This window comes from Zonotrichia albicollis, chromosome 7, assembly GCF_047830755.1.
Source record: "Zonotrichia albicollis isolate bZonAlb1 chromosome 7, bZonAlb1.hap1, whole genome shotgun sequence".
NCBI classification, from domain to species: Eukaryota; Metazoa; Chordata; class Aves; order Passeriformes; family Passerellidae; genus Zonotrichia; species Zonotrichia albicollis.
In genome coordinates this window covers 17,255,030-17,271,491 of record NC_133825.1, presented here as the reverse complement: position 1 = coordinate 17,271,491, position 16,462 = coordinate 17,255,030, and the positions used below count along the sequence as shown (strand labels likewise).

The 16,462-nt window shown below is 43.6% G+C and overlaps 1 protein-coding gene across 2 annotated transcripts; it reads right to left on the bottom strand.

Moving 5' to 3' along the window:
* Nucleotides 1-2,822: 2,822 nt before the first annotated feature.
* On the bottom strand, nucleotides 2,823-16,419 carry KIFBP (kinesin family binding protein). 2 transcript variants are annotated; one of them, XM_074544436.1, is made up of 7 exons: nucleotides 16,006-16,419; nucleotides 14,123-14,221; nucleotides 10,486-10,565; nucleotides 9,779-9,962; nucleotides 6,805-6,889; nucleotides 4,972-5,084; nucleotides 2,823-4,202 (listed from the first exon to the last, which is right to left on the bottom strand). In XM_074544436.1, exons 1-7 carry the CDS (start codon nucleotides 16,402-16,404, stop codon nucleotides 3,324-3,326), a joined length of 1,839 nt encoding a protein of 612 aa, XP_074400537.1. In that variant the 5' UTR covers nucleotides 16,405-16,419; the 3' UTR covers nucleotides 2,823-3,323. The 2 variants fall into 2 exon arrangements, with proteins under 2 accessions (XP_074400537.1, XP_074400538.1); XM_074544437.1 differs by having other exon boundaries at nucleotides 4,972-5,081.
* Nucleotides 16,420-16,462: the final 43 nt, after the last annotated feature.

The window sequence follows — 16,462 nt, the reverse complement described above, 5'->3', positions numbered from 1 at the left end:
TTCTCAACAACCCTGCCCATCACTCCATTTTGTGACACCTACCACATCTCTAGCCAGCATAAGAATTTAGCACTTCAATTAAACCCAAAAATGGTTTTAATCAAACCAAATCACTTCTCATGAGTGTTACATTTGAAGAAGTACACTGAGGTTATGGCTCTGATCTCACACTTGACAGGAATTCTGCAGAAACTGGGGCTTCTTGTAAATCTCGCTGCTGCTGCTTTGTGCTGGCTAAGGAGAAAAAACAAGTAGAACAACAAAAAGGAGGTTTCACTTGTGAGACGTTTCTGCTGTACAGAAAGGAATAGAAATGCAGGTTAAACAGAGTTCACAGGAACCTAATCTTCAATTATTCTTTGAAATAAATGCCTGACCTCACACATACTTTACAGTTAAAACTCAACATTCCTGAAGGGAGCTTTGCTGCCTAATCCAACAAGCTCCCCACCTCCTTTTTTTTTAACTAAATACAGAACCTTACATAAGTTCATTCTCTCAAATCATTGAACAAACAGGAATTACTCAAAGGGCCTTTTTTTAAAAGATATGCCTTAAAAGCACAGCATAGTACTCTGTGCTGAGCATCTGGCAGATGCAGCCTCCAGTAATAAAATAGAATTAACTTGCAGAGCCTTGGACATTTAGTCTAGGAGATGAACTGGCATAATTGCTTTCTGTAACTCCATATGCATTTATGAGAAATATATATTTTTGTTAAAAGTTGGAAAGCCAAAGTGTTCTGGGCATCTCCAGAGGAGAAAGCTCTCCAATCACACTGATTGTGCTGGAAAAGCTCTGATCCTTCTTCCATCAGCCCTTCTTACCTCTGGACCCACTCCAACCTGTCTGCTGAGCTCTCTCTGTGGTTTTGGTGGATTCTGGGAGTTTCTCTGCACACCTGATGATGGTTTAAAGGGATACATCAAATTATTAAAAGGGATATATCTGATAGTTAAAAAGGATCCATCACCCTGCACTTCATTCAGCTTTGCAGTTTCCTGCAGGTCATTTTTCACACTTACCTCAGACCAGTATTTGAAGGAAAAAAAAATAATTTATGCTAGGATAGCCCACAAACTATCCTCCTCCAAATTACAAGAAAACTAATGATGATGCTCTACAAAAGTTGCTCAAAGTATAGAAGGAAAAAACCCCAAACAATACTCCAAACATGTATTGCTGCCTTCTACTTGAATATGAAACTAAAAGTCATTTTAATCTTTTTGTTTGTGGTAAAAGTGCTAGCTTTACCACACTAGCTAGCTGAAATCACTAAAATTAAAACACTAGCTTTAACTGAAATCAGACAAAAACAATGTGCAACAGAGCCTACTGAGAAATGTTCCACTGAGAAACTGGGGCTGTCTTACTTCAGGCCACAGGAAAATCTGAATTAAAGATCTGACTGCAGAAATGAAACTCCTAGAGGCTGACTAGACAACTATTTAGTAAAACAGAAAAACACACCCAGGCACGTGCACTCACTCTCTCCCTGACTCCACAGCCACACAAGCAGCTGCTCCAGTTTTGACTTTTGCTGCTGCTCACTTCCAGCACCCACTTTTTGTTGGCCTGTATGTTTGTGGTTAGCAGTCCAGCCTGCAGAAGGGATTTTTACCATTCAGATGTGCCTGCTTTCCCCTCACACCCCTTAAGCAAATGTGGTGTTTCCTCCCCTTCCATCTCCAGAAGAATCCAGCTGTTGGACCATTCTCCCTCAGTGCCCTCTGGTGCTGTGAACACCTTCCCACCCTGGCAGCACTGCTGGTGCCCTGCTGCAGGGGGATAGAATGCAAGAAAATAAAGATTGTGTATAAAGGAATCTCGCCCCCAAGGAGTTGCAGCTGGGCCAATTATCCAAGATTAGGAGCAGGCCTGACTATTGTAGTGACTTGTGAGGGTTCCTCAGGGTGATAGACGAGAATTTGGCTTCATGATCAGCAGGCTGGATTTATTGATATATGATATATATATTACATTATTACTATACTAATAGGAATAGAGAGAAAAGTTCAGAAGCTGCTAAGCTAAGAATAGAATAGAATCTAAAAACAAGGTTCTGTGTCCTGGCAGAAAGCAAGGACAATCTCTCCTGTGAGTGGTCAGTAAATCCAAACACTCACAGAAGACCAATCACAGATGCACCTGCTGCATTCCACAGCAGCAGATAATAATTGTTTACATTTTTCTTCTGGGGCCTCAGCTTCCCAGAAAGGACAAATCCTAAAAGAAAAGATTTTATGAAAAAATGTCTGTGGCACCTGACTTTACCAGGCCACAGCTGTAAACAATGAGAAGAAGGGTCTATAAAAGAGTGGGGTGGTGTTGAGAAGGGAGCTGGGGTCAGTGGCTGCTTTGGGAAGAGTCAGTGCTCTGAGAGCTGCCCATGAAACACCAAGAAGGTTTGGAACTTTTGAGATAAGGAGATAACAAGATGACAACACCCTAGTGCACAAAGTCCCAGTGTCCCTGGAGGCTCTGCCCATCCCCTCCTGCTCTGCCTGTGTTTCATCTCTTCAATTCAGAGAGCTCCCTGCTCAAAGAACTCCCTGAGCAGCACCAAGAGAAGCCTCCCATGGCACCAGGCTCTATCAGGCAAATGTCTGGAGCAGCAGAGCCCAGGACCTGTGACCTGTGAATATTCCATGGTGTGTTAAGAGCACAGCATTGTCTCCCACCACAAAGAAATCTGTCTCCTTTCTTACTCTGGCTTCTGGCACTACAATTGCTCATGTGTTTTTACTGAAGATGGTCAAAATTAAAAACATATACTGTATCTTAGTAAGACACAGGAAACAGAACTCCAAGGACTCTGAAGAAACATTTAGCCAAGCTAGTCCATTTATTGAGTCTTTATCAACTGGGTTTTGATTAACAAGGGAAAAGAACAACAAGCAACATACAAAATAAATACTGAAAACAAGTTCCCTTCACATTGATAAAGTTTTCTGGGGACAAACCTTAGAACAGATAAAATGCTTTCTAGCTGGAAGAACGTGCTTCAGGTTTAGAAGAACAAAATTTCTTAGAGAAGAAGATTCTCTGAAAAGAAACTATTTTCATACAGCACTACACTTAAAAACTGAACCATACACCAAAGAAAAAGCTGTGAGGGAGAAAAGGTCCATATTTACATATAGGACACACAGTACAAAGCATGAGCTGGACTTTTACTTTACATTTAGAGTTGACACCATTAGTGTGGGTGGGCTAGGGACCAGGAGAGCTGTTCACAGGGTTACACTGGTGCAGGCTCTGGGTGATGCCCCTGACCTCTATCAATCAATGGGGAGCTGTGCCACTGCCTCCCAGGCAAGCATTTACACAAATGAAGACACCTTTGCTCTCAGCCTCTCCATGCTTGCTGGGAGAAGATTCACCATCTCCTTACTGAGTTCTAGTTCAGTCTCAACGGCAGGGACAGCATCTGGATACTTCTCACAATAGTCTACCAGAAATGTGTAATACTCCAGTGATGTCTGCATGTTTTCCAGTTGCTTTTTGCTATCTGAAGTAATGAGCTTACCATAGAGCCGTGCAATGTGAAATTTAGCCACCATGGCAGGGCGGAGAACATCTTCCTCCAGCTTTTCAGGAAACACCTTATCAGGGTTCCTCAAAGAATCCAAGAAGAGCTCATAGTATTTGATTGCAAACTGAGCCAGAGAATTGATTTTTTTAACTGTGTGTGAATCTAGCTTCTCTAACCTGTTGCCAATGGCCACCTTGAGATCCATCATCTCATAGTAGGTGTCAGCCAGCTCACACTGCAGCTGCCTGCGGACCAGCAGGTAGTACTGGGGGTTCAGGTCAGTGTAGATGGGCTCCAGCATGTCTATCCTACGCTTGTGCATCTTGCAGCGCCTCTCATAGTCCTCTTCAAAGAAAGCAAGGACCTTGAACAGAGCACTGTGATCCTGCACAATTTCAATGTGGTCAGTGACATAACCATCCACCTGAAAGAACTCCTTTGCCTCCTGAACATAGTTCTGGCCAACCAGGAACACTTCTCTGGCTTCTTGAAAATCTAAGGGATAAACGCTGCTCACTTTCTCCTCCATGGCCAGGACAGAGTCACAGATGTCACTTGTCCCAAAAAGGACAGCTTTCTTCCTGCCCTTCTCCTTTTCATCCTCTTCCTTTTTCCTCTGGGCCTTAAGCTCCAATTGCCTGTCTGGATCCAGCTCTCCTATGTTATCCTGAAACGAGAAAGCATGCTAATTGAAACAAATCTGCCTTATGAAGAGAGACTGAATCATTTTGAGTCACCTTTGAAGTGTAAACTAGTGAGCAACACAACAAAAGAGAAATCTTTGATATATGAGCCTTATATTAACAAAATAATAATGTAAATTGCATTATCAATTCTGAAAAGACACAAAACTAAGGTGGTTTAGTCTCCCTACCCTGTGTGACAAAATAGCAAAGGAATAAATGTTAAACCCAAGGGCTCTGCTTCACAAAGCCTTTCAGCAAATGCTGGTTTAAACACCTGAAGAAATACTTAAACAAATTAAGATAACTGAATCTAATCTGAATTAATGAAATGCTTGGATGAATGAGAACATCAGCACAGAAAACTGTTGCATATTAAGAGAACGTTCTTACTAGCAGTTAAATAAGCAGAAATCTTATCAACATCAAATCAAGCTGCAAGAAAATGCAGCAGAGAGGAGGAAATTTTGTGAAGTTGCACGAAAATAAAGAATTAAATAACAATAATTAAATAAAACTACATTAATAACAATTAAATCATAAAAGCAATGCACTGATCACTCTGCAGAGCTGCTCCCCTACCTGTGCTTACTCTCAAGCGCTGCCTTTAAATCAAACCATAGCATGAAACGCTTGCTACACTGCCAGCACTTGTTATTTTGCTTATTCCTTGTTACTGACTCCCCTGGCAAACACCAGAGCAGCCTCAGTTTGCTGTTAGACAACGACAGCCACAGAACAATTTTCTGTTACCTCAAGCAATTTCCGAGCGCTTTGCAGAAGATTCAGGCAATACTTGATCCAACACCTTGCAATTTCAGCTTTCCTCTCTGGAAGGTCCTGTTGGTCTGGCTCTGTTTCATCTGCTGAATGGACATAAACACATAAAAACTTTATGAGAAGTCCAGCACTCCAGCAAGACCCTCAAATGTTCCATATAAAGAATACACTTGTATTTAATTTTCCTCATGCTTAGACAGAAACATGTTCTCCATGTTAATTTATGTAATAGTTCTGTAAACTGTCATTCCTGATAGAAACCCATATAGATTAACAAGGATTTGTCATGTATGAGTTCTGAAAATAAATAGATCATAATGTATCTTTAAAAAGACCTTTCATCTTCAAGGTGTTTTACTGGGAAAAGTTTCCAGGTCTCTCTGTAGTAAGAGAAAGAAATCAGGATAATAATAAAAAATGAATAATAATAATAATAATTCATTTTCTGAGCTTCAGCTGCCTGCCCAGTAATTGTGTCTGAGGATGGTGAGGGCATTTGCATTGCAATGGGCCCAGACTTGCTACCAAAAAAGGGAACAAAACAGGGGGAACTGCCTTTGGTTAAGCTACCTGGTACAAACATAACATTTATTAGCTCTAACTTCTGTATTTTTCTCCCCAGAGTATCCCCACTATCACAGCAGCACTGCTGATGTCTCAAGATGACATTTTCATAAACCAGATTTCAGCAAAACCTCATTTCCCAGTCTCCATGCAGAAGGCAGTGAGGTAGCTGAACAATGAGAGGACATTCCTACAGCACAGCAGCACTTCTGATCACCAAATAAATAAAGAGCCAACTTCACACCCAGACCCACTGCACTCATTATCTTTCATTACAGCAAATGAATTTCTTATTAAGGGATTAAGAACTGCTGCTAATCTAAGAAAAGGCACATTTATTAATTATGCCTGTGTTAGTTTATATCCCAATTAACATGATAAAATGAAAGTGCTTGAAATGCTGACTGTGTACTGGTCTTTCTGTAAAACAGAACCTTCTGCAAGTGCACAGCCCAGCTCTGTGCCATGCAAAGGAAGGGAAGGCAGGGTAAGCAAATATTTCACAGAACAAATGGGACCATCACTCCTCCTCTGTGGTGCAAGGTAGAACTCAGTGGGCTCATACTTGCTCCCTCCCCATGAATTAAAGCTCCACCAGCTGGAAGCCTCCACTTGCCCAAGACAGACACAAAAATGCTGTAGATGAGCAAAGCCAGCCCTAAAACAGAGCATGACACTACCATGGAACCACAGGGCCCTAAAACTGGGGTCAGATCTGTAGAAGTTTCCTCTCCTGCTGTTCACACTGGGCTGCCAAGCTGCTCCTTTGCATCAAGGCCCAAAGAACAAGGAGAGCAGCCACAGCTCCAAAGGCAGCCCCAGATGAGGCTGCAGCATCCAGCACAACACAAGCACCCGCTGGATTTGGGGCTTTAGAAGCTGCAGCTTTGCTCCCTCTTTTAAAGCTTTTCCCAGGGAACATCTGGTGTGGTTCACTGAATCCCTGCCCTCTGATCACTGAGGCAAACTGCATTTTTAGCACGTGTACAAGGCCAAAGGGATGAAGTGGATATTGTTTTACATTTCACTTTTACTAGATTATTGCTTTCTGAAACACCAGAAACAAGCACTTTTTCTACATAGCCAACCCTGAGCTGTAGCAGCAGTCACTTTTCAGAAACATTCAACTCCGTTGAAAAGTATTTTAGGAAATTAACACTGGGATAAGTTTTGTACATGTTGTTAAACTTCAGTGATGCTTAATTCACAAGAATTTTATTCAAAACTCTTTTATAAACTTACAGTCTTCAGCAGATGGCACTTGCCCAGCTTGGCTGAAGATGACACTGGCTGCTGCTAGGCAGTGTCGAGCCTCCATGAAGCATTCCTGGAAAAACAGAGCAGCATTTAGAGGGTGTGAGCAGCTCACAGACACACACAGCAGCATGTACAGGCTGTGAGCAGCTCCTGAGATGTTGAAGTGAGAGTGACCACCTTCGTTGATTTCGCATCTGACTCCGTTTATTCACTCCATCAGTCACTTTTTATAACCGTGTTAATTAAGTTCATGCATATTGCAAAATCTGAGCTCCTGACAGGCTGTAGAGAAAACTTCAGCTCCTCCTTTTGTTTACAATACCTGAAGTTAGTTTACTGAAACCAAGATCAGTGTTCTCACCATGATATGAAAGGTTCTCAAAACCTTCATATCTATTCCCAGACTGGCCGTCTGTTCCCAGTAGCAGCCAAGGACAGAAGGGTCTGAGAATCTTGTTGTTTATATAGAAGGTGGCTGAGAACCTTATTTACAGGATCAAGCCTGGGAAAGGCTGCTTTACAGCAGGCTTCTATATTTCCCTCAGCTGAGTACCTTCATGGCCTCTTTCTTTAAGCCATGCTTAAACCAGGCTCTCCACACTGAGAAACACAGAGCAGCATGTACAGGCTGTGAGCAGCTCCTGACACACAGAGCAGCATGTACAGGGTGTGAGCAGCTCACACACACACAGAGCAGCATTTCCAGGGTGTGAGCAGCTCCTTGGACACACAGAGCAGCATTTAGAGGGTGTGAGCAGCTCCTGGGACACACAGAGCAGCATGTACAGGCTGTGAGCAGCTCACAGACACACAGCAGCATGTACAGGGTGTGAGCAGCTCCTGGGACACACACAGCAGCATTTAGCAGGGTTGCTGTCACTTGGCCAAACCCCTCAGCTCAGAGAGTGAGCACACATGACCACAAGGGAAATGACAGAACTGAGAGGCTCTGGAGCATATTGCCCAGGCACTGGAAGAAAACACAATTTTTCCACACCTACTAGTGAATGCAATATTTTCTATTGTGTTTTCTGTACCACAGCCACAACACCAAGCCTTTCCTTTAACACTGGCAATGCACACTGAAGCTCTGAGTGTTGTGGCTGCCCTGAGGTGAAGGAAGTGATGCCTTGTGGCACAACACTGAGTCAGATCTCGATTCCTTTACCCATATTTGGCAGTGCACTGTTAAATAACTGCTGCTATCAATGCATCAAAAAGATATGGAAATTAGGAGTTACTATTGACATTAGCATCAACTGCCTTAGGTAGGGCAGGAATCCTTTTAAGCATCAGAAAAGAGCATCTGAATAGCCTGGAATATAGAAATTCCTGAATAAAGCTGAAGCACTTCCTAACAGTGGATTGTTTAGAGTCAACACGTGGCAAACAGCTGCCAACTCACATATTCATTTCATGTTCACATAGGTTCAAACAACTCTTGAGCACATGTTAAGGCACAAAGTATAATCATTTATTGTAAACAAAATGCCATAGCTTGGCCCTCAAGAGATGCTTTTTGTTTTCAAATTTCATAGTAAGAGAACAATGTAAGAAAGAATTTTAAATTCAATTATTAGAACTCCAAAGTTTACTTATGAACATCACATCACTGCTAATACTTCATTAACTATAGAGCTTTTCTCATTTTTACAGCCCTGTTCATCACAACCCCACAGGAAAGCCACCGTGTCCTCTTCAGACAAAACCTGACAGATGCTTTGTGTCAGAACACAACTTGTGGTTTTATAGAGGCACATTTGTCACAGACATCTTTTATGAAAAATCCTTTCCTTAGGATTTTTCCTCCTGAGAATCTGAGAGGCCTCAGGAACAGAATGTAAACAATAATTACCTGCTGCTGTGGAATGCAACAGGTGCATCTGGGATTGGGCTCATGTGGTTGTTTCTAATTAATGGCCAATCACAGTCAGCTGTGTCAGACTCTGGTCAGTCACAAGATTTTGTTATCATTCCATTCCTTTGCTTTCCTTGCCAGCCTTCTGACGAAATCCTGTCTTCTATTCTTTTAGTATAGTTTTAATATAAGATTATTAATATCATAAAAGAATAAAATATTAATTTATTATATTAATAATATTAGATTAAAACTACACAAATTAATACATTAACTATATTAAAACTATATAAATTAAAGAATTATTATTAATATAATAAAATAATAAATCAGCCTTCTGAAACATGGAGTCAGATCTCATCTCTTCCCTCATCCTGGAACCCCTGTGAGCACAGTCACACCCATTTTCAGTTCATTTGGAGCTCTGTGTCAAGGAGCTGTTTGACAGTGACATTAGGGGTACCAGGACAGCAGGACAGTGACATTAGGGGTACCAGGACAGCAGGACAGTGACATTAGGGGTACAGGGACAGCAGGACAGTGACATTAGGGGTACAGGCACAGTGACATTAGGGGTACAGGGACAGTGACATTAGGGGTACGGGGACAGCAGGACAGTGACATTACTGGTACAGGGACAGTGACATTACTGGTACAGGGGCAGCAGGACAGTGACATTACTGGTACAGGGACAGTGACATTAGGGGTACAGGCACAGTGACATTAGGGGTACAGGGACAGTGACATTAGGGGGTACAGCGACAGCAGGACAGTGACATTAGGGGTACAGGCACAGTGACATTAGGGGTACAGGCACAGTGACATTAGGGGTACAGGGGCAGCAGGACAGTGACATTAGGGGTACAGGGACAGCAGGACAGTGACATTAGGGGCACAGGGACAGTGACATTAGGGGTACAGGGACAGCAGGACAGTGACATTAGGGGTACAGGGACAGTGCCATTAGGGGTACAGGGACAGTGACATTAGGGGTACAGGGACAGCAGGACAGTGACATTAGGGGCACAGGGACAGTGACATTAGGGGTACAGGCACAGTGCCATTAGGGGTACCAGGACAGCAGCACAGCCCGAGGGTCACCTTGGACAGGTAGTACTGGGACAGGGTGGCAGCATTCCGTGCCCACTCCACGGGGTAGTAGCCGCAGTACTCGAGCTGCCGCTTCAGCGTGGTGTGGCAGTACTGAGCAGCCTTCTCAATCATCTCCAGGTGCTGGTACACTTGGGCCAGGTAGTACAGAGTGTGTGTGTAGGCCTTCTCAAACCTGGAAAAACAACAACAGCCTCTTCAGATGGTGTGCTTCCCTCCCTAAATACTCAATGTTATTGCAGCCTTCTGGAGCTAGGGCTAATAATCTTGGAGGCCTATAACACACCTACCCTTGGAGGCATCAAAATCAGCAGGGTGGCTTCTGTGGCAGTGCTGGAAACAAAAAGGTTTAACAAAAGGCAAAATAACAAACAGAGAAAACTGAGCCAGGTGCAGGAGGTCTTTGCTCCTGGTAAAACACCTCACAAAAGTGATTGGTTTCTTTGCTCTCTTCTTTTTCTAGTAAATTGCCCAGGCAGGACTTTTTGGCTCCTGTCCAATTAGCTATCCTTAAGTTTGAGGCAAAGTCCCCTGGGCCTAGGAGGTGGCTTTGCACTTAATTGAGGAGAGAAACTTCTGGGCTTATTTCCTTTTTAAGTTTTGTCACTCTGTCAACAGAGGGCACATTCCTATAACTCATCATTAAAAAAAAAAAAAAGAATAATAATAATAATAAAAGCATGCTGCTTAACGCCCACCTTTTGGATCTTTCTTGGTCTGTGAGTTTCTCTTCTTCTGCCATGAAATGTTCACTGGGATCCAGGGGAGGATTTCCATCCTGCAAGGGTACAGGGCACATTCAGCAAACTGCATTTCTCCCTCTGGCACAGTGCTCCCTCTCCTGGCTACACAACACTGACCATCTGCCAATCCCAAATTCAACAAAGCTTTACATAAGCCAGCTCAGTGCCCCTTCTCCAGAGCAATTCCACAACACTCAGGAGATTTAGAGGATGAAAGGCACAATTCCACATGCAATGACAAAGCTCACAGCTGGCAGGAGGCTTCTGCTTATGTGCTTTAAAGCAATGCACGCTGCCTGCACCAGAGATGCTCAGCCTGGAGCCTGCAGGACACCTTTGGTTTGTGCAGTAACATTCTGGGCTTTGAGGCATCCATTTAACACCAAGCCTTCAAGTGTGAAATATCTGTTTGCCCAGCTGCAGTGCTGAGCAGCAAGAAAACATCCTGAGGAAGTCGTGCAGAGAACAGCAAGTGCTGAGAGCTCAGCAGAGCTGCTGGGAAGGTTCTTCTGAAGGGACCCCCAGAGCCCACGAGCTGGCAAGATCATTTACCCAGGTGAACAAACCAGACAGGCCACACTGTCTTTGGAGGATGAAGCTGCTGAATGTTCCTATCAGGCACAACCTACATGCAAGTATTAATTAATTGTGGTAGTTCCCATCATTAGAAGCAGCTTTTTGCTCTTCAGGCCATGAGTTCTGTCAGACCTTTACACAGACAAATACACACCTTGGGGCATTGCTGTGTGCACACCTGCCCTAAGACAATTGTCACTAATGTCACCAGCCAGCCTTTCCTAACCCCATCTCTTTCTTAGCCAAGAGAAAGTAAGGCAACAAATAAAAATCAGCTTCAGTAAATACTTTTCATGAGTTCATGGACACTGAGGTAGGAGCAGGAACAAGGGCAGAGAACACACTCACTTCACAGAGATGAACACCTACTGTGTTTGTACTGCTTCTCATTAAAAATCCCTGAACAGACTCATTTACTTGCTTTTAACAGAAGTGTTTTATTCACCTTAAAAAATGAGTAAATGTACCTGAAACACACGGTAACAAATGAACTAAAGCATGTCTAATCTACCAGAGGCACGCAGATTTTTGTATCTGATCTTTTAATCTGTAGGTCTTTGCACCTCATTAGTTTTTATGAGGTGAATTTATAACTCTTCCTCTTGTTTTCTTCAGATACAAACATTCTAACAAGATTTGGACTCTATTCTGGCAAGACTAGAGCTATTCCTGCAAAGAAAAGAACTGAAATGACACAGTAAGCAAAATTCTTGCCTCCTTCCTGTATATCTGCAGATCTATCTCTGATATCAAGCATTATACCTTTACTTATCCTCAGAAAGAGCTCTGCAACTTTCCCTTCTAAGTGGATTTCATCAGCCTTGGTGTTGCTTTAGGGGGAGACACCACCCAATTTGTGAGTTAATTGGACCCAGCCAGTACAGAACTAAATCCATCAGCTCAGGAAAATGCCTCCATCATCAGCAGTTACCAAAGACTCCCTGACAGCCTGGAAATGGGGAATGTCACAAACACTACATTCACAGATTTATCATTTGGGAAAGACAACTGCTGACATCACTGTATAAACCTGTGGTTTCTTCTAAAAGGAAGCAGACTTAAAGCACAGCTATGTTTGACTGCACAATGCCTTCAACTGTGAGTGGTAAATAATGCTGGGGGAAAGTGTGGCAAGTGATCAGCAGGTATGAATAACCCCAGTGCTTTGGTTTGTATGGGAAGTACTTACAAAACTGATGTAAGGGTTTTAGTATTGGAGAGTTGTGTGTGTTTTTGTGAAAAAAAAATGTTAAAAACAAAAGAAATTTGGGATTTTTTAAAAATTTGTAGTAAACTGACTAAAATTTTAGCTTTTGTTTCTTTGCATTGTCAGTAAGAATAAAAAAGTTCTAAGGAGAAGAGTGTGGGTGCAGAGAGCAAGGCACAATTTCCCAGGCACTGTACTGTGGAAAGCTGTGAGAAGATGAGAGATAAGAAAGAGAAAATTCTTATCTCCACTCACTGCCCCTGCTGTTGTGCACATGTGGAATGTTTCATGGAGATTTGCTTTCCTAAGGGAGGTTTCTTGGTTGGCCACTGGTGATGGTGTTTGGATGCCAGGACCAGCTGGGCCCACCTGTGTCATGAGTAAGGGTGATGGGTTTTTTTAATAAGTATAATAAGTATTTCTTAATAAGTGTAGAAAGTGATTGATGAGCCTTCTGTGAGTCATGGAGCCAATGCTAATTATTACCCCTTGGGGACACCTGGCAGCAACAGAAGTATTCTAAAAGTTTTACTCTATACTTATCACCCTTTAATTGCTGTTAATAAATTCTTCTTTCCCTTTTAAACCTACTTTACCTTTCTCCTAATTCTACCTCACAACAAGAAAAAAATACACTGACAATCAACCAACACTAAAACCCACCACAGCCACTAATACATTAACAAACCAAAACCACTACACCTGGTCAGGCAGCAAAGCCCCAGAAGAAACATTCAGTAACCACTACTAACAAAAATTTCAAGTTTCAGAAAAGTCTGCAGTGCAAATGTGAAGTACCTGGCAGCACTTTAATCCATTATACCATTTATATTTCATAACAGCTGGAGCAAGTGCCAGATGCTTTTGGAAGCCATGTGGTAGCTGGGGCTGGGTGTAAATATCAAAGTTGAACATCAGGAATTAATTAGAGAGATGCAGCATCTCTGGTTAGCCCAGCTGATCCTGAGGGCAGGAAATAAGCTGACAAGTGAGGCTTTCTTCTAGATCCATTACCTCTCCCATCACTGGGGCTGCAAAGGTGGAAAGAGGGCAGTAACCAACTAATAAAATAAAAAACCTAAAAGTCTCCACAAGTATAATCAGTACTCGAAACCAATTTCATGGTAAAACCTGAACTGAACCTGTAATTTCATGAAATTAAGGTCTGCCCAGCCCGTTCAGCTGTGCTGAGACACAGCTACTGCTTCCTGAAGGCCACAAATGTTTTCAGCTCACTCCAGAACCGTCCCTGGGGCAACTCAGTGTAGGAACAGCTTTGCAAAGAGCTTAAAAATAGCACAAGGGAGTCTTTGTAGGATCCTCAGCAGCATCCAGAGCTCCAAAGGTTGTTTAATATGCATGAGAGGGTCAGCTGTCTGTGGGATTGTCCTCTTGGATATGGAACTGAACTGCTTGCCCCTCACACTCACAGCAAACCATGCAAATATTAGCTTTGCTTCCTTTTCCCACTGAAAGCAATGGATATTTCTACTGCATTTCCAAGACAACATTTAATGATAGTCCTCATTAAAATCCAAATTCTACCAGGCGTCAACTTTGGATTATTAAAGGGCTTTCTAAAGGGACCATTATTTTTGAGCAAATTTTTTTTCTATTTTGAAATCAGCAAGCAATGCTCTAATTTGCCTTGTTCTACACTGCAGTACAACTTGTATCACTTGCCAGAAGTACCACAGCAGCCAGCATAAAGCACAGAAACTCAGAATTCCAGTGCATGTTTATTTCAAAGGTTACTTAACCTGCAGGTGGCAGGTGAAAGGAAGAGCTGCCATGACATTGACACTGTACCTCTTTCATGTATTGATTATACAAGGCTTCTGCAGATTCCAAGTACGTTTGTGCAGTTTCAATTTCATCCCTCTGAGACCACAGGATCCCCAGGTTGTTCTAAAAGTAGAAGAAAATTTTAAAATGGTCACATTCCATTTGAAATACACATTTTTTTTCCAAACAATTCATCAGTCTTCATCCTTATATATGTGTGTGTTCTAATACAATGGATTTCAAAAAGCAGAAATTGTGCCCACACATTTCACTATGAGTGGCTCAAAAGGGAGGGGATTTTCACACACAAAAATTTCACATTAAAAATGCACCTCACAGTCCTTCTCTGTTTACTCTGCTACAGAAGGACTAGAGTGTTCAAATAATGTTCTGCATCCAATTCATGCAGCCTTTACCACATACAACTATCATAAAAAGAAACAAGAAATCAGAAATTTGTTAACATGACTGCACAGAAAAATATTAACAAGAAAAAACATGCTAGGAATGAATGCTTGTGTATTTTCAACAATGGAAAGAGATTAAAGGAACCTCTGAGGTCGAAAAGTTACAGACTACTGCCTTCAAATTTAAATGAAAGCAACTGCATCTGTGAACCCAACTTTGACAAAAAGTACTTCTACTTTTATTAATAAGATGGTGTTAATCATGATCTATGTCTGATGTGCTAATTTAAATCCTAGGCAGCGCTGTTACAAAACTCAAGAGGGCTAAAAAAAACCCAAAAAATCTTCAAAATAACGAGACTGTGTAGCTGCATGCCAGCCCTGTGCCCCTTTCAGCTCCATTTCCCTGTTTTTATAAGGCAGCACAGCACATGCTGTTTATGAGCTGAACACTCTGCCCAAGGCCATGCACAGGAACACACCAGACTCCAGCAGACACAGCCTGGCAAACACAAGCTGAGCAAAAGCTCAGAAAGCTCAAGTGGGGCTCAAGAAAGAGGCCCAGCAAGGAAAAAGGAATGGTTCTTGCTACAAAACAGCAGTCAGGACAGGGTAACACACTGCAGGCATCCCAGAGGGTGGAGGAGCACTGCCACTGATGGCAATCACTGCTTTTAAATCAAAAATGTCATCATTTCACCTCCACCTTTCCATGTCAGCCCACAACTCCTTACAGTTTGGTGAGGAAGCACTACGGAGCCTTCTCTAATTAGGGCAACCATTTTTGACATAGATATCCAAATAACTGCTCTATTTCATGTACTAGAAAACTATTTCATTGTCTAGAGTCAGATGCTGAGCACCAGCTACCATGACAGAGTGATCAGTAAAGGCCCTTCTGTGAATCTTCATGTAGCAAGAACTAATTTTGATTATTCCTTTCTTCAGAATAAAGAGAAAATATTATTACTTCAAACACCAACAAAACCGTATTTATGGATCTGGGACAAAAATGTAACAGGCAATGCTGAAAAACAAACAATTTATCGTTTCAGGATAATGCATCAACAAAAGCATCTCCCAGCATCACTATGACAACCAAGGAGTTAACGCATCACAAATAAATTCTGGACGTAGCGAGGCCTTTTTCTAATTTATTCTCGCACAGTTCTCACAAGTTTTGCCTCGGTCTCTCCAGAAGAGCCGGCTGTTCTATCAACAATGAGAACACATTTTAGATGCTCCGCATGCCCAGAGGCAGCAGCAGGAGGCTCAAATCAGACAAGCATCCCTCCAACAACCACCACCGGCGAATGATTCATTCCCGCAAGAACCAAGGCCGGGGCCGCGGTGTTTATTAAGGTTAAAGAGCAGCATCTTTCAGGATGCGAGAGGCCCTGGATCTCGTGGCAGCGATCTCCGGCCCAGCCCGCGCAGCGCAGGCCCCGCCAGCCCGGACCCCCCAGGCCCCGCTCGGCCCCTGCGGCCTCCGCAGCGCACCTGGGCCTGGATGTAGAGGGACACGCAGTCCGGGGAGAGGCGGTGCGGCTCCAGGAGCTGCGTGCAGCGCTGCAGGTGCTCGTCGCCGGCCGACAGCTCCTCGGTGTCCGTGTGGTTGACGCCCAGCTCGTACTCCAGCACGGCCCGCCGCACGGCCAGCACCGCCTCGCCGCCCTCCTCGGCGGCGCTCAGCAGCTGCTTCACCTCCTGCAGCAGGGCCCGGGCGCTGTACTTGGAGCGGTACGGCTCCGTCTCGGGGTCCTTGAGGGACTCCACGGCCGAGAGCGTGCGGGCGGCGCGGAACTTCTCGCACACCGCGGGCCACCCTCCGCCCGCCGCCGCCGCCATCTTCCCGCTGCCGCCCCGCCCCGCCTGACGTGCGGGCCCCGCCCCCGCCATGGCCCCGCCCCCGCTATGGCCCCGCCCCTCAGGGCCGCCGTGAGGGAGCGCCTCAAGG